At 57.5% G+C, this 27,366-nt stretch overlaps 2 protein-coding genes across 2 annotated transcripts; both read left to right on the top strand.

Moving 5' to 3' along the window:
• Positions 1–22,624, top strand: SPAG8 (sperm associated antigen 8). Its single transcript, XM_083155495.1, has 7 exons — positions 1–62; positions 5,393–5,476; positions 5,985–6,162; positions 9,023–9,068; positions 20,362–20,479; positions 20,581–20,643; positions 21,593–22,624. The coding sequence occupies exons 2-7, from the start codon at positions 5,405–5,407 to the stop codon at positions 21,713–21,715; spliced, it is 600 nt and encodes a 199-aa protein (XP_083011621.1). The 5' UTR covers positions 1–62; positions 5,393–5,404; the 3' UTR covers positions 21,716–22,624.
• A 793-nt stretch (positions 22,625–23,417) lies between these two features.
• On the top strand, positions 23,418–26,963 carry LOC146020130 (uncharacterized). The gene is made up of 2 exons (XM_083152995.1): positions 23,418–24,948; positions 25,377–26,963. The coding sequence occupies exons 1-2, from the start codon at positions 23,418–23,420 to the stop codon at positions 25,883–25,885; spliced, it is 2,040 nt and encodes a 679-aa protein (XP_083009121.1). The 3' UTR covers positions 25,886–26,963.
• The last annotated feature ends 403 nt before the right edge of the window (positions 26,964–27,366 follow it).

Raw genomic sequence — 27,366 nt, forward strand, 5'->3', positions numbered from 1 at the left:
CACCGGAGCGGCCGCAGTCAGTGCGAGTCCCCGCTACTCCCGCACCACACACAGGGCGCCAGGTACCAAGCTGCTCGCTAGTTTACCTCTCTCCTGCGTAGCTCTCTGTGTGTAGGGATCGGATCAGACCCGATTATCGGTGCACTGCGCACACGGGCGGCCCGTAGTACACATGCGCAGGGCTCTCACGCCGTTCCCATGGTGACTGGCAGGAAACCGGCATCTGCGGGTGGGAACCAGTTGTTTAATGGGAGTGTCCTGGGGAAAAACGGCGGGAGACGAGGGGGCGGGGTACGGTGGGGGGATGGTGGGAAAGTCCTGCGGGAGAGAGGGGGAGAGGGAGACGACAAGGTGTACGGCAGGGAGGGGGGAACTGCGGGAGAGGGGGTTATGGCAGGGGGGAAATGGTGGAAGTGTCCTGGGGGGGGGAAACGGCAGGAGACGAGTGGGCGGGGTACGGTGGGAAAGTCCTGCGGGGAAACTGCGGGAGAGAGGGGGGGGGATGGGGGAAACTGCGGGAGAGGGGGGTATGGCAGGGGGGAAATGGGAGTGTCCTGGGGGAAACGGCGGGAGACGAGTGGGGGTACGGCAAGGTTAAATGGTGGGAGTGTCCTGGGGCAGGGGCAAACGCAGGATTTTCAGAAGGGGGTTTCCAGAGGGGCGGAGCAAAGCACGGAGATGGACACTTAGGGCTGTTTCACACAGTACGGTTCCTGCCGCACGGTGAAATCCCGTACGGCCAGGGAGCCGTGCCGCACTCAGCAGTTGTGAATGGACACTATTGTGTCCATTCACACGGGACGGCCACGGCCCGGCCGCACGGCTGCAGCCGGATCCCCCCACTGGAAGGGACGGCTGCCGGGCTGTGGCCATCCCTGCCATTATAAAATTCTGAGTGCGGCGCGGCTCCCTGACCGTACGGGATTTCACCGTGCGGCAGGAACCGTACTGTGTGAAACAGCCCTTAGGGCTGTTTCACACAGTACGGTTCCTGCCGCACGGTGAAATCCCGTACGGCCAGGGAGCCGTGCCGCACTCAGCAGTTGTGAATGGACACTATTGTGTCCATTCACACGGGACGGCCACGGCCCGGCCGCACGGCTGCAGCCGGATCCCCCCACTGGAAGGGACGGCTGCCGGGCTGTGGCCATCCCTGCCATTATAAAATTCTGAGTGCGGCGCGGCTCCCTGACCGTACGGGATTTCACCGTGCGGCAGGAACCGTACTGTGTGAAACAGCCCTTAGGCCGGTTTCACACACTCCGGCTGCTGCCGGACGGTGAAATCCCGCACGGCCAGGGAGCCGTGCCGCACACATTAGGTTATCATGGAGGGGATGGCCACAGCCCGGCAGCCGTCCCTTCCTGTGGCGGGATCCGGCTGCAGCCGTGCGGCCGGGTCGTGGCTGTCCCGTGTGAATGGACACAATAGTGTCCAATTCACAACTAGTGTGTGCGGCATGGCTCCCTGGCCGTGCGGGATTTCACCGTCCGGCAGGAGCCGGAGTGTGTGAAACCAGCCTTAGGTGACCAAGTATATGCCCGGTCAGTTACAGTATTATAGATAGACCAAATGTATATAAATAATAATAATAATTTTCTGGTGGGAGGACAGCTTGCTTGACTGAAGATGTCTCCAGTTCCCAGAAATAGATTTCTTAGATTGTAATGGAATTAAACACTAGAGGATCCCACCTACCAAATGGTATTGGGTACTTGTGAGTTATCTGGACGCCCGATTTTTTGATTGTATGCCTTAAGTTAAGGCATACAATCAGATGCGATGCGATATCGCATCGCATCGCATGCGACCATCGGATGCGATGACCCGATTTTTCCATAGGAATCAATGTTAAAATGATTCCTATGGAAAAAGGGGTCCTTTTCATACCCCTACTATCCAAGTGGGCATGGAGTTGGATATAAACCTGTGGCGAGCGTAGCGAGCCACCGAGCCCGAAGCGTGGCGAGCGAAGCGAGCCCCGCGAGGGGACGGTATTCCGTGTCCCCTCGCGGGGCTCGCTACGCTCGCCACGCTTCGGGCTCGGTGGCTCGCTACGCTCGCCACAGGTTTATATCCAACTCCATGCCCACTTGGATAGTAGGGGTATGAAAAGGACCCCTTTTTCCCATTGAATTCCATGTTAAAATGGACTCAGTCCATTTTAACATTGATTCCTATGGAAAAATCGGGTCATCGCATCGCATCCGATGGTCGCATGCGATGCGATGTGCCCGATCCGACCCGATTTTGAAATCGGGCGTCCAGATAACTCACAAGTACCTGGTATTGGGGACTAGAGGATCAGAGTTCAGGAGGCAGAGCAATCCGCCAACGAGTATATATAACTACATACCAGGTGTGTGGAGCTGGAGCAGTTCCCAGCCGCCGCAGGCACGCTAGCGGGTTACTTCCCATACACTGGAGGGACCCTGCCGGTGACTTCCTATACGCTGGATCGCCCGCCTGCACTGCCGGACCCCGGTGCCTGGAGGCCGGACCCCGCACTGGGGGCTGTTGATGTGGTGCTACAGGTGATGATGTCCCCTGCCCACATGCACTGCTTATTCCCGCTGCCTCCACTCCCGACCCCGCGGCTGCAGGGGGGAGTTGTTACAGCAGCAGCAAGCATCCCATCCCTCTCCCCCCTCAGAAGCCTGACAGCTCGCCCCCCCTGCCCTGCATTGCCGGACCCCGCTGCCTGGAGGCTGTACCCCACACTGGGTTGGGGTAATGATGTAATGCTTCAGGGGGGTGATGATTTGCAGGGGGGGGGTGTAATTTGACGCTGCAGGGGCGGTGATAATGGGCAGGGGGGGGTGAGGCTGCTTCAGGGGGGTGTGTGATTTTATGCTGCAGGGGCAGTGATAATAGGCGGGGGGGGTGATGCTGCTTCAGGGGGGTGGTGATGTGCGGAGGGGGGTTGATAATGTGCAGGTGGGGGTGATGATGCTGCAGGGAGGGCGGGTGATGATGTGCAGGTGGGGGTGATGATGTGCAGGGGGGGGGTGATGTGATGCTGCAGGGAGGGCGGGTGATGATGTGCAGGTGGGGGTGATGATGTGCAGGGGGGGGGTGATGTGATGCTGCAGGGAGGGCGGGTGATGATGTGCAGGGAAGGTTATGTGGTGCTGCTGCTGCAGGCCATTTGTAATGACAAAGCAGGGCTGACCCAGGTCCAGTGTAAATGGTGCAGACCCAGGTCGAATTGCTGTATAAATGGGTTAGGAATCAGGGTCCGACCCTGGAAACATCCGTGTTCAAAGACCAGGGTCCGACCAGGGTTTTTGGTGTAAAAGGGGTATAAGTTAGACAGAACCTGAAATATCTGACTGGGAAGAGCAATTAACAGGCTTGGATGGGGGACCACTGCTTTGAAGTCAGATATCTCCGGTTCCCAAGGGCCGATTTTTAAAATTATTGTACCCAAGGAAAGAGGGTACAATAGCAAAAACAAAAACTCAGCTTTCAGACTATGGTCCTTAGACTCCTGGGGGGGGGGTTCTGGGTACTCAGAAACCCCCCCTGTGTGCGCTACTGGGGGGAAACGGCGGGAGACAAGGGGGGGGGGGGGTTCGTCTGTGGGGAAAGGGTAAGTGTGGTTTGGGGGGAGACGTCGGGGGGGGGGGGGAATGGTGGGTGTGTCCTGGGGGAAACAGCGGGAGACAAGGGGGGGTACATCGGTGGGGAAACGGTAAGAGTGTCTTGGGGGGAGGGAGTGGTGGGAGTGTCCTTGGGGAAACGGCGGGAGACAAGGGGGGGTACATCGGTGGGGAAACGGTAAGAGTGTCCTGGGGGGAGGGAGTGGTGGGAGTGTCCTTGGGGAAACGGCGGGAGACGAGTGGGGGTACGGTGGGGGTGAAATGGTGGGAGTGTCCTGGCGGGAGACAAGGGGGGGAAATGGTGGGATGTCCCGGGGGGAATTGGCAGGAGACGAGGGGAGGGACTGCGGCTTAACTGAATGATGCGCATGCGTATTGTGCCAGTGGGGTCAGATCTGAATCAGGCCCACAATCCAGTCATGCATTGTGCGCAGATAGAAAGCCTATGTACAGTACAGAGAGCACTGTGTGCGCAGTAGAGAGAGCACTGTGTGTGCGCAGTAGAGAGAGCACTGTGTGTGCGCACAGTACAGAGAGCACTGTGTGCGCAGTACAGAGAGCACTGTGTGTGCAGTACAGAGAGCACTGTGTGTGCAGTACAGAGAGCACTGTGTGTGCAGTACAGAGAGCACTGTGTGTGCACGCAGTACAGAGAGCAATGTGTGTGCGCGCAGTACAGAGAGCAATGTGTGTGCGCGCAGTACAGAGAGCACTGTGTGCGCAGTACAGAGAGCACTGTGTGTGTGCGCAATACAGAGAGCACTGTGTGTGTGCGCAGTACAGAGAGCACTGTGTGTGTGCGCAGTACAGAGAGCACTGTGTGTGTGCGCAGTACAGAGAGCACTGTGTGTGTGCGCAGTACAGAGAGCACTGTGTGTGTGCGCAGTACAGAGAGCACTGGGTGTGTGCGCAGTACAGAGAGCACTGTGTGTGTGCGCAGTACAGAAAGCACTGGGTGTGTGCGCAGTACAGAGAGCACTGTGTGCGCCGTACAGGGAGCACTGTGTGCGCCGTACAGGGAGCACTGTGTGCGCCGTACAGGGAGCACTGTGTGCGCCGTACAGGGAGCACTGTGTGTGCGCAGTACAGGGAGCACTGTGTGTGCGCAGTACAGGGAGCACTGTGTGCGCCGTACAGGGAGCGGAGCACTGTGTGTGCGCGCCGTACAGGGAGCACTGTGTGTGCGCGCAGTACAGGGAGCACTGTGTGTGTGCGCGCAGTACAGGGAGCACTGTGTGTGCGCGCAGTACAGGGAGCACTGTGTGCGCGCGCAGTACAGGGAGCACTGTGTGCGTGCGCAGTACAGGGAGCACTGTGTGCGCGCGCAGTACAGGGAGCACTGTGTGCGCGCGCAGTACAGGGAGCACTGTGTGTGCGCGCAGTACAGGGAGCACTGTGTGTGTGTGTGTGCGCAGTACAGAGAGCACTGTGTGTGCAGTACAGAGAGAGTGGGGCTGGTATAGTTATATTGGGTGTGGTATGTGACTCCGACAGTCGGGATCCCGACAGTCATTATCCCGACTGCCCGGAGTCAGACAGCATGGCGATCGCAAAAAAGCCCCTTGCGGGCACGGTGGCTCGCTACGCTACGCGAGCCACCTATTCTATTCTCCCTCTATGGGGGTCGTGGACCCCCACGTGAGAAAATAGCGGGTGGCCGTCGGGCACCCGGCTGTCGGCGTTTTGACGTCGGGTAAATGACTGTCGGGACCGCGTCCGGCACCCAGTTGTATTATGCTGTGGCGTGTGCTATGTAATACTGGTGACTGTGATTCTCCCTCATTCTACAGATCAGGTGCAGGATGGAGGAGCCACCGGCTGTGACCCACGCGGCCCCCACCAGCCCCTGTCTCATCAGCAATTGGGTGGAAGAGGTAATTCTGTGCTATATCACCCATTACATATAGGTCCTTATTCTGATCGCTTGTGTTTGCACAGGGGACCGATGTTGAAGCACTGCGCATGTGCGTATTCACTTATGCGCATGTTCGGGGCTTCTGTGTGGGCGCGGGCAGGATGGAGGTGGGCAGGGGGCGTTCACAATGCTAGGTACACCCAGTAAAACACTGGGCATCCCCATGTGAACGCAGATGGGCACCTGCGGCTGACGTCACACCCAGTTCCCGGACGGCATTAGAAGGATTCGCTAAACTTAGCAAGCCAACCAGAATGACCCCCATAGTGGTAACACAGGTCTATGCCAGCATGTCACCTGTCACCATCTCCCGTCCCTGGGATGCCACCACTTTGGGTCAGCGGTTCCGTCACTATATATCTGTAGTTAGTAACTATGACGTCCAGTCATGAGGAGAGGTGCCCCCTTGGGAGCAGGAGCCCAGTGGCAGATTACACCTCTGATGACGTCTCCGGTCTCTGTCTTAGAGAGCTGCGGCCAGCCTGGACCATGAGCCCCCCTCCCATGGCACTGGCGGAGAGGGACAGACCCACCAACGTGGACATCTGGGGATCCTCACTACACAGCTCCTGGCGGGGATGTCCGGCTCCACAACCCAGCAGGACTCATACAAGATGCCGAGGACGGACCCCACCCGACGGACAGGTGAGCGCTGACCACGGGTAATGTGGGAGAGGACCATCGCTAACCATGGGGGACTCAGGGGGAGGGGGAGTGAGGCTCCGAGAGAGGGGGGAGGGTGAGTGGTGTTCAGAGAGAGAGGGGGGAGGGTGAGTGAGGATTAGACAGAGGGGGAGGGTGAGTGAGGATTAGAGAGAGGGGGAGAGTGAGTGGGGCTCAGAGAGAGAGAGGGGGGCGGGTGAGTGAGGCTCCGAGAGAGGGGGGGAGGGTGAGTGGTGTTCAGAGAGAGAGGGGGGAGGGTGAGTGAGGATTAGACAGAGAGGGAGGGTGAGTGAGGATTAGAGAGAGGTGGAGAGTGAGTGGGGCTCCGAGAGAGAGAGGGGGCGGGTGAGTGGGGCTCCGAGAGAGGGGGAGGGTGAGTGGGGCTCCGAGAGAGGGGGAGTGAGGATTAGAGAGAGAGGGGGAGGGTGAGTGAGGATTAGAGAGAGGGGGAGGGTGAGTGAGGATTAGAGAGAGGGGAGGGTGAGTGGGGCTCAGAGAGAGAGGGAGGGGCGGGGGTGGAATGAGTGAGGATTAGAGAAAGGGGGGGGGGGTGAGTGAGGATTAGAGAGAGAGAGGGGGGAGGGTGAGTGAGGATTAGAGAGGGGGGGGTGAGTGAAGATTAGAGAGAGAGGTGGAGGGTGAGTGGGGCTCAGAGAGAGAGGGGAGAGAGTGAGTGGGGCTCAGAGAGAGAGAGGCGGGGGAAGGGGGAGTGGGGCTCCAAAAGAGGGGGGGAGGGTGGGTGAGGATTAGGGAGAGGGTGAGTGGGGCTCAGAGAGAGAGAGAGAGAGGGGGGGAGGGTGAGTGGGGCTTCGAGAGAGGAGGGAGGGAGGGTGAGTGGTGTTCATAGAGAGAGAGGGGGAGGTTGAGTGAGGATTAGAGAGAGGGGGAGGGTGAGTCAGGCTCAGAGAGAGGGGGAGGGGGAGTGAGAATTAGAGAGAGGGGGAGGGTAAGTGGGGCTCAGAGAGAGAGGGGGGAGGGTGAGTGGGGCTCAGAGAGAGAGGGGGAGGGGGAGGGGGAGTGAGAATTAGAGAGAGGGGGGAGGGTAAGTGGGGCTCCGAGAGAGGGGGGAGGGTGAGTGAGGCTCAGAGAGAGAGGGGGAGGGTGAGTGGTGTTCAAAGAGAGGGGGAGGAGGAGTGAGGATTAGAGAGAGAGACGGGGGGAGGGTGAGTGGTAGGGATGGCCAATGACCATCGATGATTCAAAATCATTGTTGGTTCATGGGCGATGACGAATACTTTTGCCATCGATGGAAGAGGGGGGAGGGTGAGTGAGGCTCCGAGAGAGGGGAGAGGGTGAGTGAGGCTCCGAGAGAGGGGAGAGGGTGAGTGAGGTTCCGAGAGAGGGGGAGGGTGAGTGAGGTTCCGAGAGAGGGGGAGGGTGAGTGGGGCTCAGAGAGAGAGGGGGGGGAGGGTGAGTGAGGATTAGAGAGAGGGGGAGGGTGAGTGAGGCTCCGAGAGAGGGGAGAGGGTGAGTGGTGCTCTGAGAGAGAGAGGGTGAGTGAGGATTAGAGAGAGGGGGGAGGGTGAGTGAGGCTCAGAGAGAGGGGGAGGGTGAGTGAGGCTCAGAGAGAGAGGGGGGAGGGTGAGTGGGGCTCAGAGAGAGAGGGGGGGTGAGGCTCAGAGACAGAGGGGGGAGGGTGAGTGGGGCTCAGAGAGAGGGGGGAGGGTGAGTGGGGCCCAGAGAGAGAGGGGGGAGGGTGAGTGGGGCTCAGAGAGAGAGGGAGGAGGGGGAGTGGGGCTCAGAGAGGGGGGGGGGTGAGGGAGGCTCTGAGAGAGAGGGGAGAGGGTGAGTGGGGCTCAGAGAGAGGGGGAGGGTGAGTGGGGCCCAGAGAGAGAGGGGGAGGGTGAGTGGGGCCCAGAGAGAGAGGGGGAGGGTGAGTGGGGCCCAGAGAGAGAGGGGGAGGGTGAGTGGGGCTCAGAGAGAGGGGGAGGGTGAGTGGGGCTCAGAGAGAGGGGGAGGGTGAGTGGGGCTCAGAGAGAGGGGGAGGGCGAGTGGGGCTCAGAGAGAGGGGGAGGGCGAGTGGGGCTCAGAGAGGGGAGGGCGAGTGGGGCTCAGAGAGAGGGGGAGAGGGAGTGGGGCTCAGAGAGAGGGGGAGAGGGAGTGAGGCTCAGAGAGAAGGGGAGGGGGAGTGAGCCTCAGAGACAGAGGGGGAGGGGGAGTGGGGCTCAGAGAGAGGGGGGGAGGGTGAGTGGGGCTCAGAGAGAGGGCGGGAGGTTGAGTGGGGCTCAGAGAGAGAGGGCTGGGGGGGTGAGGGAGGCTCTGAGAGAGAGGGGAGAGGGTGAGTGGGGCTCAGAGAGAGAGAGGGGAGAAGGTGAGTGAGGCTCCGAGAGAGGGGGTAAAGGGTGAGTGGGGCTCAGAGAGAGGGGGAGGGGGAGTGAGGCTCAGAGAGAGGGGGAAGGGTGAGTGGGGCTCAGATGGTCCAAATGTCAACACAGCCGACATGGACCCTAAAAGATGTACTGCGTCCCCTGGCACGGCTCGCTGCGCTCGGCACACTATCTTATTCTCCCATCACGCCGTAGTGGATGGTAGTGCAGGAAATACCGCCTGTCGGCACATGTCGGCACGTGTCTATTTTCCCCATATATCACCTATATTTACCACTAATTATCTCTGGCCTGTGATACGATCTTCAGTCCTGTCAGAGAGAGGGCGGAGCCATGCCAGGGGACACAGCACCTTATAGTGTCCATGTCGGCTGTGTTGACATTCGGGACAAAAAAAGAGAAAAGTGTCAACCAAATGCTTATGTCGACCTAATGACCCTGTAGACATGATGCTTGTGTGTCCAATGATCCCTACCACCAGCTGCAGGCGATTACTAACATGTCCCTGTCCCCAGGTCGGCGGGAGGAGGTGATCCGCGGACTCCTCTACCAGAAGTTCAGGTCAGTTCCTGTAGGGGCTTGGGGTGTAGTGCCCTCCATGTGTGACCCTGCGCTATGTCTGATCGTGTGACCCTGCGCTGTGTGTTACCTTGTGACCCTGGCGTGTGACCCCGGGCTCCATGTGCCGCAGTCTGTGGGTCAGTGTGACCCTGCGGTATGATAGGAGTGTACAGTGCCGGGCAGCCCTCCCCATCTCTCTGTGCTGCAGTCTGTGGGTCAGTGTGACCCTGCGGTATGACAGGAGATAGGAGTGTACAGTGCCAGGCAGCCCTCCCCCATCTCTCTGTGCTGCAGTCTGTGGGTCAGTGTGACCACGCGGTCAGTGTGACCCTGCAGTATGACAGGAGATAGGAGTGTACAGTGCCGGGCAGCCCTCCCCCAGCCCTCTGTGCTGCAGTCTGTGGGTCAGTGTGACCACGCGGTCAGTGTGACCCTGCAGTATGACAGGAGATAGGAGTGTACAGTGCCGGGCAGCCCTCCCCCATCTCTCTGTGCTGCAGTCTGTGGGTCAGTGTGACCCCGTGGTCAGTGTGACCCTGCGGTATGACAGGAGATATGAGTGTACAGTGTCGGGCAGCCCTCCCTCATCTCTCTGTGCCGCAGTCTGTGGGTCAGTGTGACCACGCGGTCAGTGTGACCCTGCAGTATGACAGGAGATAGGAGTGTACAGTGCCGGGCAGCCCTCCCTCATCTCTCTGTGCCGCAGTCTGTGGGTCAGTGTGACCCCGTGGTCAGTGTGACCCTGCGGTATGATAGGAGTGTACAGTGCCGGGCAGCCCTCCCTCATCTCTCTGTGCCGCAGTCTGTGGGTCAGTGTGACCCTGCAGTATGACAGGAGATAGGAGTGTACAGTGCCGGGCAGCCCTCCCTCATCTCTCTGTGCCGCAGTCTGTGGGTCAGTGTGACCCCGCGGTCAGTGTGACCCTGCGGTATGATAGGAGTGTACAGTGCCGGGCAGCCCTCCCCATCTCTCTGTGCCGCAGTCTGTGGGTCAGTGTGAACCTGCGGTCAGTGTGACCCTGCAGGATGACAGGAGATAGGAGTGTACAGTGCCGGGCAGCCCTCCCCCATCTCTCTGTGCTGCAGTCTGTGGGTCAGTGTGACCCTGCGGTATGACAGGAGATAGGAGTGTACAGTGCCGGGCAGCCCTCCACCATCTCTCTGTGCTGCAGTCTGTGGGTCAGTGTGACCCCGCGGTCAGTGTGACCCTGCGGTATGACAGGAGATAGGAGTGTACAGTGCCGGGCAGCCCTCCCCCATCTCTCTGTGCCGCAGTCTGTGGGTCAGTGTGAACCTGCGGTCAGTGTGACCCTGCAGTATGACAGGAGATAGGAGTGTACAGTGCCGGGCAGCCCTCCCCATCTCTCTGTGCTGCAGTCTGTGGGTCAGTGTGACCCCGTGGTCAGTGTGACCCTGCGGTATGACAGGAGATAGGAGTGTACAGTGCCGGGCAGCCCTCCCCATCTCTCTGTGCTGCAGTCTGTGGGTCAGTGTGACCCCGTGGTCAGTGTGACCCTGCGGTATGACAGGAGATAGGAGTGTACAGTGCCGGGCAGCCCTCCACCATCTCTCTGTGCTGCAGTTTGTGGGTCAGTGTGACCCCGCGGTCAGTGTGACCCTGCGGTATGACAGGAGATAGGAGTGTACAGTGCCGGGCAGCCCTCCCCCATCTCTCTGTGCTGCAGTCTGTGGGTCGGTGTGACCACGCGGTCAGTGTGACCCTGCAGTATGACAGGAGATAGGAGTGTACAGTGTCGGGCAGCCCTCCCTCATCTCTCTGTGCCGCAGTCTGTGGGTCAGTGTGACCACGCGGTCAGTGTGACCCTGCAGTATGACAGGAGATAGGAGTGTACAGTGCCGGGCAGCCCTCCCTCATCTCTCTGTGCCGCAGTCTGTGGGTCAGTGTGACCCCGTGGTCAGTGTGACCCTGCGGTATGATAGGAGTGTACAGTGCCGGGCAGCCCTCCCTCATCTCTCTGTGCCGCAGTCTGTGGGTCAGTGTGACCCTGCAGTATGACAGGAGATAGGAGTGTACAGTGCCGGGCAGCCCTCCCTCATCTCTCTGTGCCGCAGTCTGTGGGTCAGTGTGACCCCGTGGTCAGTGTGACCCTGCGGTATGATAGGAGTGTACAGTGCCGGGCAGCCCTCCCCATCTCTCTGTGCCGCAGTCTGTGGGTCAGTGTGAACCTGCGGTCAGTGTGACCCTGCAGTATGACAGGAGATAGGAGTGTACAATGCCGGGCAGCCCTCCCCCATCTCTCTGTGCTGCAGTCTGTGGGTCAGTGTGACCCTGCGGTATGACAGGAGATAGGAGTGTACAGTGCCGGGCAGCCCTCCACCATCTCTCTGTGCTGCAGTCTGTGGGTCAGTGTGACCCCGTGGTCAGTGTGACCCTGCGGTATGACAGGAGATAGGAGTGTACAGTGCCGGGCAGCCCTCCACCATCTCTCTGTGCTGCAGTTTGTGGGTCAGTGTGACCCTGCGGTATGACAGGAGATAGGAGTGTACAGTGCCGGGCAGCCCTCCCCCAGCCCTCTGTGCTACAGTCTGTGGGTCAGTGTGACCCCGTGGTCAGTGTGACCCTGCGGTATGACAGGAGATAGGAGTGTACAGTGCCGGGCAGCCCTCCCCCATCTCTCTGTGCTGCAGTCTGTGGGTCAGTGTGACCCCGTGGTCAGTGTGACCCTGCGGTATGACAGGAGATAGGAGTGTACAGTGCCGGGCAGCCCTCCCCCAGCCCTCTGTGCTGCAGTCTGTGGGTCAGTGTGACCCCGTGGTCAGTGTGACCCTGCGGTATGACAGGAGATAGGAGTGTACAGTGCCGGGCAGCCCTCCCCCATCTCTCTGTGCTGCAGTCTGTGGGTCAGTGTGACCCCGTGGTCAGTGTGACCCTGCGGTATGACAGGAGATAGGAGTGTACAGTGCCGGGCAGCCCTCCCCCATCTCTCTGTGCTGCAGTCTGTGGGTCAGTGTGCCCCCGTGGTCAGTGTGACCCTGCGGTATGATAGGAGTGTACAGTGCCAGGCAGCCCTCCCCCATCTCTCTGTGCTGCAGTCTGTGGGTCAGTGTGACCCTGCGGTATGACAGGAGATAGGAGTGTACAGTGCCGGGCAGCCCTCCCCATCTCTCTGTGCTGCAGTCTGTGGGTCAGTGTGACCCCGCGGTCAGTGTGACCCTGCGGTATGACAGGAGATAGGAGTGTACAGTGCGGGGCAGCCCTCCCCATCTCTCTGTGCTGCAGTCTGTGGGTCAGTGTGACCCCGCGGTCAGTGTGACCCTGCTGTATGACAGGAGATAGGAGTGTACAGTGCCGGGCAGCCCTCCCCCATCTCTCTGTGCTGCAGTCTGTGGGTCAGTGTGACCCCGCGGTCAGTGTGACCCTGCGGTATGACAGGAGACAGGAGTGTACAGTGCCGGGCAGCCCTCCCCATCTCTCTGTGCTGCAGTCTGTGGGTCAGTGTGACCCCGTGGTCAGTGTGACCCTGCGGTATGACAGGAGATAGGAGTGTACAGTGCCGGGCAGCCCTCCCCCATCTCTCTGTGCTGCAGTCTGTGGGTCAGTGTGACCCTGCGGTATGACAGGAGATAGGAGTGTACAGTGCCGGGCAGCCCCGTGGTCAGTGTGACCCTGCGATAGGAGTGTACAGTGCCGGGCAGCCCTCCCCCATCTCTCTGTGCTGCAGTCTGTGGGTCAGTGTGACCCCGCGGTCAGTGTGACCCTGCGGTATGACAGGAGATAGGAGTGTACAGTGCCGGGCAGCCCTCCCCCATCTCTCTGTGCTGCAGTCTGTGGGTCAGTGTGACCCCGCGGTCAGTGTGACCCTGCGGTATGACAGGAGATAGGAGTGTACAGTGCCGGGCAGCCCTCCCCCATCTCTCTGTGCTGCAGTCTGTGGGTCAGTGTGACCCCGCGGTCAGTGTGACCCTGCGGTATGACAGCAGATAGGAGTGTACAGTGCCGGGCAGCCCTCCCCATCTCTCTGTGCCGCAGTCTGTGGGTCAGTGTGACCCCGTGGTCAGTGTGACCCTGCGGTATGACAGCAGATAGGAGTGTACAGTGCCGGGCAGCCCTCCCTCATCTCTCTGTGCTGCAGTCTGTGGGTCAGTGTGACCCCGTGGTCAGTGTGACCCTGCGGTATGACAGGAGATAGGAGTGTACAGTGCCGGGCAGCCCTCCCCCATCTCTCTGTGCTGCAGTCTGTGGGTCAGTGTGACCCCGCGGTCAGTGTGACCCTGCTGTATGACAGGAGATAGGAGTGTACAGTGCCTGGCAGCCCTCCCCCATCTCTCTGTGCTGCAGTCTGTGGGTCAGTGTGACCCTGCGGTATGACAGGAGATAGGAGTGTACAGTGCCGGGCAGCCCTCCCCATCTCTCTGTGCTGCAGTCTGTGGGTCAGTGTGACCCCGCGGTCAGTGTGACCCTGCTGTATGACAGGAGATAGGAGTGTACAGTGCCGGGCAGCCCTCCCCCATCTCTCTGTGCTGCAGTCTGTGGGTCAGTGTGACCCCGCGGTCAGTGTGACCCTGCGGTATGACAGGAGACAGGAGTGTACAGTGCCGGGCAGCCCTCCCCATCTCTCTGTGCTGCAGTCTGTGGGTCAGTGTGACCCCGTGGTCAGTGTGACCCTGCGGTATGACAGGAGATAGGAGTGTACAGTGCCGGGCAGCCCTCCCCCATCTCTCTGTGCTGCAGTCTGTGGGTCAGTGTGACCCTGCGGTATGACAGGAGATAGGAGTGTACAGTGCCGGGCAGCCCCGTGGTCAGTGTGACCCTGCGATAGGAGTGTACAGTGCCGGGCAGCCCTCCCCCATCTCTCTGTGCTGCAGTCTGTGGGTCAGTGTGACCCCGCGGTCAGTGTGACCCTGCGGTATGACAGGAGATAGGAGTGTACAGTGCCGGGCAGCCCTCCCCCATCTCTCTGTGCTGCAGTCTGTGGGTCAGTGTGACCCCGCGGTCAGTGTGACCCTGCAGTATGACAGGAGATAGGAGTGTACAGTGCCGGGCAGCCCTCCCCATCTCTCTGTGCTGCAGTCTGTGGGTCAGTGTGACCCGGTGGTCAGTGTGACCCTGCGGTATGACAGGAGATAGGAGTGTACAGTGCCGGGCAGCCCTCCCCATTTCTCTGTGCTGCAGTCTGAGCAGAGCCTCCGCTTCCCATTCATATCCCAGAGGTCGGACAATCATCTCTTTGTATATACATCAGCGATCAGAGGCAGTACCCCCTCCAGACACACAGCTACTAAGGGGAGGTGTGCTCTGTGCTGTACTGATACCAAAGAAAGGGTAGGTGTGCTCTGTGCTGTACTGATACCAGAGAGAGAGAGAGGGGAGGTGTGCTCTGTGCTGTACTGATACCAGAGAGAGAGGGGGGAGGTGTGCTCTGTGCTGTACTGATACCAGAGAGAGATGGGAGGTGTGCTCTGTGCTGTACTGATACCAGAGAGAGAGGGGAGGTGAGCTATGTGCTGTACTGATACCAGAGAGAGGGGGGAGGTGTGCTGTGCTGTACTGATACCAGAGAGAGAGAGGGGGAAGGTGTGCTCTGTGCTGTACTGATACCAGAGAGAGAGGGGAGGTGTGCTCTGTGCTGTACTGATACCAGAGAGAGAGGGGAGGTGTGCTCTGTGCTGTACTGATACCAGAGAGAGGGGGGAGGTGTGCTCTGTGCTGTACTGATACCAGAGAGAGAGAGGGGAGGTGTGCTCTGTGCTGTACTGATACCAGAGAGAGATGGGAGGTGTGCTCTGTGCTGTACTGATACCAGAGAGAGATGGGTGAGGTGTGCTCTTTGCTGTACTGATACCAAAGAAAGGGTAGGTGTGCTCTGTGCTGTACTGATACCAGAGAGAGAGAGAGGGGAGGTGTGCTCTGTGCTGTACTGATACCAAAGAAAGGGTAGGTGTGCTCTGTGCTGTACTGATACCAGAGAGAGAGAGAGAGGGGAGGTGTGCTCTGTGCTGTACTGATACCAGAGAGAGAGGGGGGAGGTGTGCTCTGTGCTGTACTGATACCAGAGAGAGATGGGAGGTGTGCTCTGTGCTGTACTGATACCAGAGAGAGAGGGGAGGTGAGCTATGTGCTGTACTGATACCAGAGAGAGGGGGGAGGTGTGCTGTGCTGTACTGATACCAGAGAGAGAGAGGGGGAAGGTGTGCTCTGTGCTGTACTGATACCAGAGAGAGAGGGGAGGTGTGCTCTGTGCTGTACTGATACCAGAGAGAGAGGGGAGGTGTGCTCTGTGCTGTACTGATACCAGAGAGAGGGGGGAGGTGTGCTCTGTGCTGTACTGATACCAGAGAGAGAGAGGGGAGGTGTGCTCTGTGCTGTACTGATACCAGAGAGAGATGGGAGGTGTGCTCTGTGCTGTACTGATACCAGAGAGAGATGGGTGAGGTGTGCTCTTTGCTGTACTGATACCAGAGAGAGAGAGGGGTGGTGTGCTCTGTGCTGTACTTATACCAGAGAGAGATGGGTGAGGTGTGCTCTGTGCTGTACTGATGTCAGAGAGAGAGGGGAGGTGTGCTCTACTGATACCAGAGAGAGGGGGGAGGTGTGCTCTGTGCTGTACTGATACCAGATAGAGGGGGGAGGTGTGCTCTGTGCTATACTTACTGATGCCAGAGAGAAAGAGGGGAGGTGTGCTCTGTGCTGTACTGATACCAGAGAGAGAGGGGAGGTGTGCTCTGTGCTGTACTGATACCAGAGAGAGAGAGGGAAGGTGTGCTCTGTGCTATACTGATGCCAGAGAGAAAGAGGGGAGGTGTGCTCTGTGCTGTACTAATATAACACATATAGGGGATGTGTGCTATGTGCTGTACTGATACCAGAGAGAGGGGGGAGGTGTGCTCTGTGCTGTACTGATACCAGAGAGAGAGAGGGGAGGTGTGTGCTGTACTGATACCAGAGAGAGATGGGAGGTGTGCTCTGTGCTGTACTGATACCAGAGAGAGATGGGTGAGGTGTGCTCTTTGCTGTACTGATACCAGAGTGAGAGGGGAGGTGTGCTCTGTGCTGTACTGATACCAGAGAGAGAGGGGAGGTGTGCTCTGTGCTGTACTTATACCAGAGAGAGATGGGTGAGGTGTGCTCTGTGCTGTACTGATACCAGAGAGAGGGGGGAGGTGTGCTCTGTGCTGTACTGATACCAGATAGAGGGGGGAGGTGTGCTCTGTGCTATACTTACTGATGCCAGAGAGAAAGAGGGGAGGTGTGCTCTGTGCTGTACTGATACCAGAGAGAGAGGGGAGGTGTGCTCTGTGCTGTACTGATACCAGAGAGAGAGAGGGAAGGTGTGCTCTGTGCTGTACTAATATAACACATATAGGGGATGTGTGCTATGTGCTGTACTGATACCAGCGAGAGGGGGGAGGTGTGCTCTGTGCTGTACTGATACCAGAGGGGGGGGGGAGGTGTGATCTGTGCTGTACTGATACCAGAGAGAGAGGGGAGGTGTGCTCTGTGCTGTACTGATACCAGAGAGAGAGAGGGAAGGTGTGCTCTGTGCTGTACTGATACCAGAGAGAGAGAGAGAGGGAAGGTGTGCTCTGTGCTGTACTGATACCAGAGAGAGAGAGAGGGAAGGTGTGCTCTGTGCTGTACTGATACCAGAGAGAGAGAGGGGAGGTGTGCTCTGTGCTGTACTGATACCAGAGGGGGGAGGGGGTGTGCTCTGTGCTGTACTGATACCAGAGAGAGAGGGGAGGTGTGCTCTGTGCTGTACTGATACCATAGAGATGGGGAGGTGTGCTCTGTGCTGTACTGATAACAGAGAGAGGGGTGGTGTGCTCTGTGCTGTACTGATGCCAGAGAGAGAGAGAGAGGGGAGGTGTGCTCTGTGCTGTACTGATACCAGAGAGATGGGGAGGTGTGCTCTGTGCTGTACTGATACCAGAGAGATGGGGAGGTGTGCTCTGTGCTGTACTGATGACATAGAGATGGGGAGGTGTGCTCTGTGCTGTACTGATGCCAGAGAGAGGAGAGGTGTGCTCTGTGCTGTACTGATACCAGAGAGATGGGGAGGTGTGCTCTGTGCTGTACTGATACCAGAGAGATGGGGAGGTGTGCTCTGTGCTGTACTGATGACATAGAGATGGGGAGGTGTGCTCTGTGCTGTACTGATGACATAGAGATGGGGAGGTGTGCTCTGTGCTGTACTGATGCCAGAGAGAGGAGAGGTGTGCTCTGTGCTGTACTGATACCAGAGAGATGGGGAGGTGTGCTCTGTGCTGTACTGATACCAGAGAGATGGGGAGGTGTGCTCTGTGCTGTACTGATGACATAGAGATGGGGAGGTGTGCTCTGTGCTGTACTGATGCCAGAGAGAGGAGAGGTGTACTCTGTGCTGTACTGATGCCATAGAGTGGGGAGGTGTGCTCTGTGCTGTACTGATACCAGAGAGAGAGGGGAGGTGTGCTCTGTGCTGTACTGATACCAGAGAGAGAGGGGAGGTGTGCTCTGTGCTGTACTGATACCAGAGAGAGGGGGGAGGTGTGCTGTGCTGTACTGATACCAGAGAGAGAGAGGGGGAAGGTGTGCTCTGTGCTGTACTGATACCAGAGAGAGGGGGAGGTGTGCTCTGTGCTGTACTGATAGAACACATATAGGCAAGATGTGTTCTGTGCTGTACTGATGCCAGAGAGAGAGGGGAGGTGTGTTCTGTGCTGTACTGATAGAACACATATAGGCAAGATGTGTTCTGTGCTGTACTGATGCCAGAGAGAGAGGGGAGGTGTGCTCTGTGCTGTACTGATGACATAGAGATGGGGAGGTGTGCTCTGTCTGTGCTGTACTGATACCAGAGAGAGGGGGAGGTGTGCTCTGTGCTGTACTGATACCAGAGAGAGAGGGGAGGTGTGCTCTGTGCTGTACTGATACCAGAGAGAGAGGGGAGGTGTGCTCTTTGCTGTACTGATACCAGAGAGAGATGGGAGGTGTGCTCTGTGCTGTACTGATGCCAGAGAGAGAGAGGGGATGTGTGCTCTGTGCTGTACTGATAGAACACATATAGGCAAGATGTGTTCTGTGCTGTACTGATGCCATAGAGAGAGGGGAGGTGTGCTCTGTGCTGTACTGATAGAACACATATAGGGGAGATGTGTTTTGTGCTGTACTGGGGAGGTGTGCTATGTGCTGTACTGATAACAGAGAGGGGGGAGGTGTGCTCTGTTCTGTAGTGATAACAGAGAGAGGGGAGATGTGCTCTTTGCTATACTATTACCAGAGAGAGGTGGGAGGTGTGCTATGTGCTGTACTGATAACAGAGAGAGAGAGAGGGAAGGTGTGCTCTGTGCTATACTGATGCCAGAGAGAGAGGGGAGGTGTGCTCTGTGCTGTACTAATATAACACATATAGGGGACGTGTGCTATGTGCTGTAGTGATAACAGAGAGAGTGGAGGTGTGCTCTGTGCTGTACTATTACCAGAGAGAGGTGGGAGGTGTGCTCTGTGCTGTACTGATATAACACATATTGGGGAGGTGTGTTCTGTGCTGTACTGCTAACAGAGAGAGAGAGGGAAGGTGTGCTCTGTGCTATACTGATAGAACACATATTGGGGAGGTGTGCTTTGTACTTTACTTATATAACACATATTGGGGAGGTGTGTTGTGTGCTGTATTGATAACAGAGAGAGGGGAGGAGTGCTCTGTGCTGTACTGATAGAACACATATTGGGGAGGTGTGCTCTGTGCTATACTGATAACCGAGAGAGAGGGAAGGTGTGCTCTGTGCTATACTGATAACAGAAAGAGAGAGGGAGGGGGGAGGTGTGCTCTGTGCTGTACTTATCACAGTCAGAGGTGAGGTATGTGGTGCTGTACTGATAACATATAGAATGGAGGGGAGTTGTGCGGTGCTGTACTGGTGGTGGTGTACTATAGAGGTGAGGTGTGTGCAGTGCTATACTGATCACAGATAGAGGGGAGGTGTGTGCGGTGCTGTACTGATCACAGATAGAGGGGAGGTGTGTGCGGTGCTGTACTGATCACAGATAGAGGGGAGGTGTGTGCGGTGCTGTACTGATCACAGATAGAGGGGAGGTGTGTGCGGTGCTGTACTGATCACAGATAGAGGTGAGGTGTGTGCAGTGCCGTACTGATCACAGACAGAGGGGAGGTGTGTACTGATCACAGATAGAAGTGAGGTGTGTGCGGTGCTGTACTGATCACAGATAGAGGAGAGGTGTGTGCTGTATTGATCACAGAGAGAGGTGAGGTGTGTGCAGTGCTGTACTGATCACAGATAGAGGTGAGGTGTGTGCGGTGCTGTACTGATCACAGATAGAGGTGAGGTGTGTGCGGTGCTGTACTAATCACAGAGAGGTGAGATGTGCAGTGCTGTACTGATCACAGTTAGAGGTGAGGTGTGTGCGGTGCTGTACTGATCACAGATAGAGGTGAGGTGTGTGCGGTGATGTACTGATCAGACAGAGGGGAGGTGTGTACTGATCACAGATAGAGGTGAGGTATATGCGGTGCTGTACTGATCACAGATAGAGGTGAGGTGTGTGCTGTGCTGTACTGATCACAGAGAGAGGTGAGGTGTGTGCAGTGTTGTACTGATCACAGATAGAGGTGAGGTGTGTGCTGTGCTGTACTGATCACAGAGAGAGGTGAGGTGTGTGCAGTGTTGTACTGATCACAGATAGAGGTGAGGTGTGTGCAGTGCTGTACTGATCACAGATAGAGGTGAGGTGTGTGCAGTGCTGTACTGATCACAGAGAGAGGTGAGGTGTGTGCAGTGTTGTACTGATCACAGATAGAGGTGAGGTGTGTGCTGTGCTGTACTGATCACAGAGAGAGGTGAGGTGTGTGCAGTGTTGTACTGATCACAGATAGAGGTGAGGTGTGTGCAGTGCTGTACTGATCACAGATAGAGGTGAGGTATGTGCGGTGCTGTACTGATCACAGATAGAGGTGAGGTGTGTGCGGTGATGTACTGATCAGACAGAGGGGAGGTGTGTACTGATCACAGATAGAGGTGAGGTATATGCGGTGCTGTACTGATCACAGTTAGAGGTGAGGTGTGTGCGGTGCTGTACTGATCACAGATAGAGGTGAGGTGTGTGCAGTGATGTACTGATCACAGATAGAGGTGAGGTATGTGCGGTGCTGTACTGATCACAGATAGAGGTGAGGTATGTGCGGTGCTGTACTGATCACAGATAGAGGTGAGGTGTGTGCGGTACTGTACTGATCACAGAGAGAGGTGAGGTGTGTGCAGTGTTGTACTGATCACAGATAGAGGTGAGGTGTGTGCGGTGCTGTACTGATCACAGGTTTTCCTCTCCTTGCAGCCAGGACATCCTTGGAGAGCTGGAGTCACCGGCAGGAGAGATTCCATCTACAACATCTACAACTAGGAGAGATTATGCCATGAAGGGGTATATACCACAGCCGCCAGACCCCAGGAAGGTGAGTGCCCTCTCTGTGGCAGATGAGGCTCAGGGGGTACTATGCTGTAGGACACAGAATGGGAAGACCAGCATTAATTTGTGTGTTTGTGTATTTGGCAGAGTCACGATTATTGCAAGGAGCAAGCTGTGACCTTCTGGACGGAGAATGTGCACCGTGTCACGGTATGTGTAGGATCCATGCAGAAGTAGCCAGTAACTGAGCACCTGGGTAACACCATGCTGCACTGCAGGGGACAGATGTAACATGTGCAGAGTGTTAGGTGTGGGAGGGGTGTGTCCTAGCTCAGAGCTACATTGCAGTGTGAGAATAATGCTGCCCAGCATGTGTGGGCTACATGCAGGAGCAGCCAGTAACTGAGCACCTGGATAACACCATGCTGCACTGCAGGGGGCAGATGTAACATGTGCAGAGAGTTAGGTGTGGGAGGGGCGTGTCCTAGCTCAGAGATACATTGCAGTGTGATAATAAAGCTGCCCAGCATGTGTGGGCTACATGCAGGAACAGCCAGTAACTGAGCACCTGGGTAACACCATGCTGCACTGCAGGGGGCAGATGTAACATGTGCAGAGAGTTAGGTGTGGGAGGGGTGTCCTAGCTCAGAGCTACATTGCAGTGTGAGAATAAAGCTGCCCAGTATGTGTGGGCTACATACAGAAGCAGCCAGTAACTGAGCACCTGGGTAACACCATGCTGCACTGCAGGGGGCAGATGTAACATGTGCAGAGAGTTATGTGTGGGCTACATGCAGAAACAGCCAGTAACTGAGCACCTGGGTAACACCATGCTGCACTGCAGGGGGCAGATGTAACATGTGCAGTGTTAGGTGTGGGAGAAGCGTGTCCTAGCTTAGAGATACATTGCAGTGTGAGGATAAAGCTGCCCAGCATGTGTGGGCTACATGCAGAAGCAGCCAGTACCTGAGCACCTGGGTAACACCATGCTGCACTGCAGGGGGACAGATGTAACATGTGCGGTGAGAGGTGCAGTGGGAGTTAGTCCGGCTGGACACAGCGTGACCTCAGAAGTCATTCTTCTGTTAATACAAAATATGTTGAAAATTGTTCCTTTATAAAATAGACCTATAACCCTCTGATTGTATCTCGTATTTAGGGGGTGTCAGACAGGAAAGCACGGGATACACCGTTTAAAAAGAGTTCAGCATTTACAACACCGATATCTCACTATCTGGATCAACCAGTTCCTCACAGCCTGGAGAACTATCCCAATATGTAACATGGAGGCCTATCCCGTCACAATGTCCTTCAGCCCGGAGACCTATCCCGTCACAATGTCCTTCAGCCCGGAGACCTATCCCGTCACAATGTCCTTCAGCCCGGAGACCTATCCCGTCACAATGTCCTTCAGCCCGGAGACCTATCCTGACACAATGTCCCCCAGCCCGGAGACCTATCCCAATATGTAACATGGAGGCCTATCCCGTCACAATGTCCCGGAGACCTATCCCGTCACAATGTCCCTCAGCCCGGAGACCTATCCCGTCACAATGTCCCTCAGCCCGGAGACCTATCCCGTCACAATGTCCTTCAGCCTGGAGACCTATCCTGTCACAATGTCCCTCAGCCCGGAGACCTATCCCGACACAATGTCCCCCAGCCCGGAGACCTATCCCGTCACAATGTCCCCCAGCCCAGAGACCTATCCCGACACAATGTCCCTCAGCCCGGAGACCTATCCCGTCACAATGTCCCGCAGCCCGGAGACCTATCCCGACACAATGTCCCGGAGACCTATCCCGACACAATGTCCGGGAGACCTATCCCGACACAATGTCCCGCAGCCCGGAGACCTATCCCGTCACAATGTCCCTCAGCCCGGAGACCTATCCCGTCACAATGTCCTTCAGCCTGGAGACCTATCCTGTCACAATGTCCCTCAGCCCGGAGACCTATCCCGACACAATGTCCCCCAGCCCGGAGACCTATCCCGTCACAATGTCCCCCAGCCCGGAGACCTATCCCGACACAATGTCCCTCAGCCCGGAGACCTATCCCGACACAATGTCCCTCAGCCCGGAGACCTATCCCGTCACAATGTCCCGCAGCCCGGAGACCTATCCCGACACAATGTCCCGGAGACCTATCCCGACACAATGTCCGGGAGACCTATCCCGACACAATGTCCCGCAGCCCGGAGACCTATCCCGTCACAATGTCCCGGAGACCTATCCCGTCACAATGTCCCGCAGCCCGGAGACCTATCCCAACACAATGTCCTTCAGCCGGAGACCTATCCCGACACAATGTCCCGGAGACCTATCCCGACACAATGTCCCGGAGACCTATCCCGACACAATGTCCCGGAGACCTATCCCGACACAATGTCCCGGAGACCTATCCCGACACAATGTCCCGGAGACCTATCCCGACACACTGTCCCGGAGACCTATCCCGTCACACTGTCCCGGAGACCTATCCCGTCACACTGTCCCGGAGACCTATCCCGTCACAATGTCCCGGAGACCTCTCCCGACACAATGTCCCGCAGCCCAGAGACCTATCCCGTCACAATGTCCCGGAGACCAATCCCGTCACAATGTCCCCCAGCCCGGAGACCTATCTCGACACAATGTCCCGCAGCCCGGAGACCTATCCCGACACAATGTCCCGCAGCCCGGAGACCTATCCCGACACAATGTCCTTGCACACGGAGACCTATCCCGACACAATGTCCCGCAGCCCGGAGACCTATCCCGTCACAATGTCCTTCAGCCCGGAGACCTATCCCGTCACAATGTCCCGCAGCCCGGAGACCTATCCCGACACAATGTCCCGCAGCCCGGAGACCTATCCCGACACAATGTCCCGCAGCCCGGAGACCTATCCCGACACAATGTCCCGGAGACCTATCCCGACACAATGTCCCGGAGACCTATCCTGACACAATGTCCCGCTGCCCAGAGACCTATCCCGACACAATGTCCCCCAGCCCGGAGACCTGTCCCGCAGCCCGGAGACCTATCCCGTCACAATGTCCCGGAGACCTATCCCGTCACAATGTCCCGCAGCCCGGAGACCTATCCCAACACAATGTCCTTCAGCCCAGAGACCTATCCCGTCACAATGTCCTTCAGCCTGGAGACCTATCCCGTCACAATGTCCTTCAGTCTGGAGACCTATCCCGACACAATGTCCTTCAGCCTGGAGACCTATCCCGTCACAATGTCCCGCAGCCCGGAGACCTATCCCGACACAATGTCCCGGAGACCTATACCGTCACAATGTCCTTCAGCCTGGAGACCTATCCCGTCACAATGTCCTTCAGCCTGGAGACCTATCCCGACACAATGTCCTTCAGCCTGGAGACCTATCCCGTCACAATGTCCCGCAGCCCGGAGACCTATCCCGACACAATGTCCCGGAGACCTATCCCAAAACAATGTCCGGGAGACCTATCCCGACACAATGTCCCGCAGCCCGGAGACCTATCCCGTCACAATGGCCCGGAGACCTATCCCGTCACAATGTTCCGCATCCCGGAGACCTATCCCAACACAATGTCCCGCAGCCGGGAGACCTATCCCGACACAATGTCCCGCAGCCCGGAGACCTATCCCGTCACAATGTCCTTCAGCCCGGAGACCTATCCCGTCACAATGTCCCGGAGACCTATCCCGTCACAATGTCCCGCAGCCCGGAGACCTATCCCAACACAATGTCCTTCAGCCCGGAGACCTATCCCGACACAATGTCCCGGAGACCTATCCCGACACAATGTCCCGGAGACCTATCCCGACACAATGTCCCGGAGACCTATCCCGACACAATGTCCCGGAGACCTATCCCGACACACTGTCCCGGAGACCTATCCCGTCACACTGTCCCGGAGACCTATCCCGTCACACTGTCCCGGAGACCTATCCCGTCACACTGTCCCGGAGACCTATCCCGTCACAATGTCCCGGAGACCTCTCCCGACACAATGTCCCGCAGCCCAGAGACCTATCCCGTCACAATGTCCCGGAGACCTATCCCGTCACAATGTCCCGCATTCGGAGACCTATCCCGACACAATGTCCCCCAGCCCGGAGACCTATCTCGACACAATGTCCCGCAGCCCGGAGACCTATCCCGTCACAATGTCCCGCAGCCCGGAGACCTATCCCGACACAATGTCCTTGCACACGGAGACCTATCCCGACACAATGTCCCGCAGCCCGGAGACCTATCCCGTCACAATGTCCTTCAGCCCGGAGACCTATCCCGACACAATGTCCCGCAGCCCGGAGACCTATCCCGACACAATGTCCCGCAGCCCGGAGACCTATCCCGACACAATGTCCCGCAGCCCGGAGACCTATCCCGTCACAATGTCCCGCAGCCCGGAGACCTATCCCGACACAATGTCCCGCAGCCCGGAGACCTGTCCCGCAGCCCGGAGACCTATCCCGACACAATGTCCCTCAGCCCGGAGACCTATCCCGTCACAATGTCCCGCAGCCCGGAGACCTATCCCGTCACAATGTCCCGCAGCCCGTAGACCTATCCCGACACAATGTCCCGCAGCCCGGAGACCTATCCCGTCACAATGTCCCGCAGCCCGGAGACCTATCCCGTCACAATGTCCCGCAGCCCGGAGACCTATCCCGACACAATGTCCCGCAGCCCGGAGACCTATCCCGACACAATGTCCTTCAACCCGGAGACCTATCCCGACACAATGTCCTTCAGCCTGGAGACCTATCCCGACACAATGTCCCGCAGCCCGGAGACCTATCCCGACACAATGTCCCGCAGCCCGGAGACCTATCCCGTCACAATGTCCCGCAGCCCGGAGACCTATCCCGTCACAATGTCCCACAGCCCGGAGACCTATCCCGACACAATGTCCCGCAGCCGGAGACCTATCCCGACACAATGTCCCGCAGCCCGGAGACCTATCCCGTCACAATGTCCCCCAGCCCGGAGACCTATCCCGACACAATGTCCCGGAGACCTATCCCGACACAATGTCCCGCAGCCCGGAGACCTATCCCGACACAATGTCCCGGAGACCTATCCTGACACAATGTCCCGCTGCCCGGAGACCTATCCCGACACAATGTCCCGCAGCCCGGAGACCTATCCCGACACAATGTCCCGCAGCCCGGAGACCTATCCCGACACAATGTCCCTCAGCCCGGAGACCTATCCCGTCACAATGTCCCGCAGCCCGGAGACCTATCCCGTCACAATGTCCCGCAGCCCGGAGACCTATCCCGACACAATGTCCCGCAGCCCGGAGACCTATCCCGTCACAATGTCCCGCAGCCCCGAGACCTATCCTGACACAATGTCCCGCAGCCCGGAGACCTATCCCGTCACAATGTCCCGGAGACCTATCCCGACACAATGTCCCCGAGACCTATCTCGACACAATGTCCCACAGCCCCGAGACCTATCCTGACACAATGTCCCCCAGCCCGGAGACCTATCCCGTCACAATGTCCCGGAGACCTATCCCGACACAATGTCCCCGAGACCTATCCCGACACAATGTCCCACAGCCCCGAGACCTATCCTGACACAATGTCCCCCAGCCCGGAGACCTATCCCATCACAATGTCCCGCAGCCTGGAAACCTATCCCGACACAATGTCCCGCAGCCCGGAGACCTATCCCGTCACAATGTCCCCCAGCCCGGAGACCTATCCCGTCACAATATCCCGGAGACCTATCCCGACACAATGTTCCGCAGCCCGGAGACCTGTTTCAATACATTTCCCCCCAATATTTGATATACAATTGTTTCATCTTTTCCCGAGCAGTGTGGACACCAATATATTGCAGACAATCCTCCTAGCACCATATCCCACTAGAAGGAGGAGGGATGGTTGGGAAGAGGTCGTGTAGGAAGGACAGATGGGAAGGGGGTGGAGGAGGGACAGTTGGGAAGAGCTAGTTGCAGACAATCCTCCTAGCACCATGTCCCACTAGAAGGAGGAGGGATGGTTGGGAAGAGGTCGTGGAGGAGAGACAGTTGGGAAGAGCTAGTTGCAGACAATCCTCCTAGCACCAGATCCCACTAGAAGGAGGAGGGATGGTTGGGAAGAGGTCGTGGAGGAGGGACAGTTGGGAAGAGCTAGTTGCAGACAATCCTCCTAGCACCATATCCCACTAGAAGGAGGAGGGATGGTTGGGAAGAGGTCGTGTAGGAAGGACAGATGGGAAGGGGGTGGAGGATGGACAGTTGGGAAGAGCTAGTTGCAGACAATCCTCCTAGCACCATATCCCACTAGAAGGAGGAGGGATGGTTGGGAAGAGGTCGTGTAGGAAGGACAGATGGGAAGGGTGTGGAGGAGGGACAGTTGGGAAGAGGTCGTGTAGGAAGGACACCTGGGAAGGGGGTGGAGGAGGGACGGTTGGGAAGAGCTAGTTGCAGACAATCCTCCTCGCACCATATCCCACTAGAAGGAGGAGGGACGGTTGGGAAGAGGTCGTGTAGGAAGGACAGATGGGAAGGGGGTGGAGGAGGGACAGTTGGGAAGGGGGTGGAGGAGGGACGGTTGGGAAGGGGGTGGAGGAGGGACAGTTGGGAAGAGCTAGTTGCAGACAATCCTCCTCGCACCATATCCCACTAGAAGGAGGAGGGATGGTTGGGAAGAGGTCGTGTAGGAAGGACAGATGGGAAGGGGGTGGAGGAGGGACAGTTGGGAAGAGCTAGTTGCAGACAATCCTCCTAGCACCATATCCCACTACTTGGAGAACCGCCCCAATAAGTTTATACCTGAGGAATGAAGCAGCAGGTGCAGATCCCATCCCAAGGACACTGCATGGATCATTCTCCAGTCTGCAGGATCTTTTCCATTGCCCAAACTGCGGTCCCTATGCCTGGCCACTTGCCCCAATAAACTATCCCTCTGCCTATACTAATAAATGATACATATA

This window comes from Crinia signifera, chromosome 1, assembly GCF_055691185.1.
Source record: "Crinia signifera chromosome 1, ASM5569118v1, whole genome shotgun sequence".
In the NCBI taxonomy this organism is placed as follows: domain Eukaryota; kingdom Metazoa; phylum Chordata; class Amphibia; order Anura; family Myobatrachidae; genus Crinia; species Crinia signifera.

Coding starts and splice junctions, on each gene's coding strand:
- SPAG8 (XM_083155495.1), top strand. CDS start 5,405: ATGGAGGAGCCACCGGCTGTGACCCACGCGGCCCCCACCAGCCCCTGT. Junction 20,480..20,580: donor AGCCGCCAGACCCCAGGAAG/GTGAGTGCCCTC, acceptor TGTATTTGGCAG/AGTCACGATTATTGCAAGGA. Junction 20,644..21,592: donor AGAATGTGCACCGTGTCACG/GTATGTGTAGGA, acceptor TCTCGTATTTAG/GGGGTGTCAGACAGGAAAGC.
- LOC146020130 (XM_083152995.1), top strand. CDS start 23,418: ATGTCCCCCAGCCCGGAGACCTGTCCCGCAGCCCGGAGACCTATCCCG. Junction 24,949..25,376: donor ATGTCCCGCAGCCCGGAGAC/CTATCCCGTCAC, acceptor CAGCCCGGAGAC/CTATCCCGTCACAATGTCCC.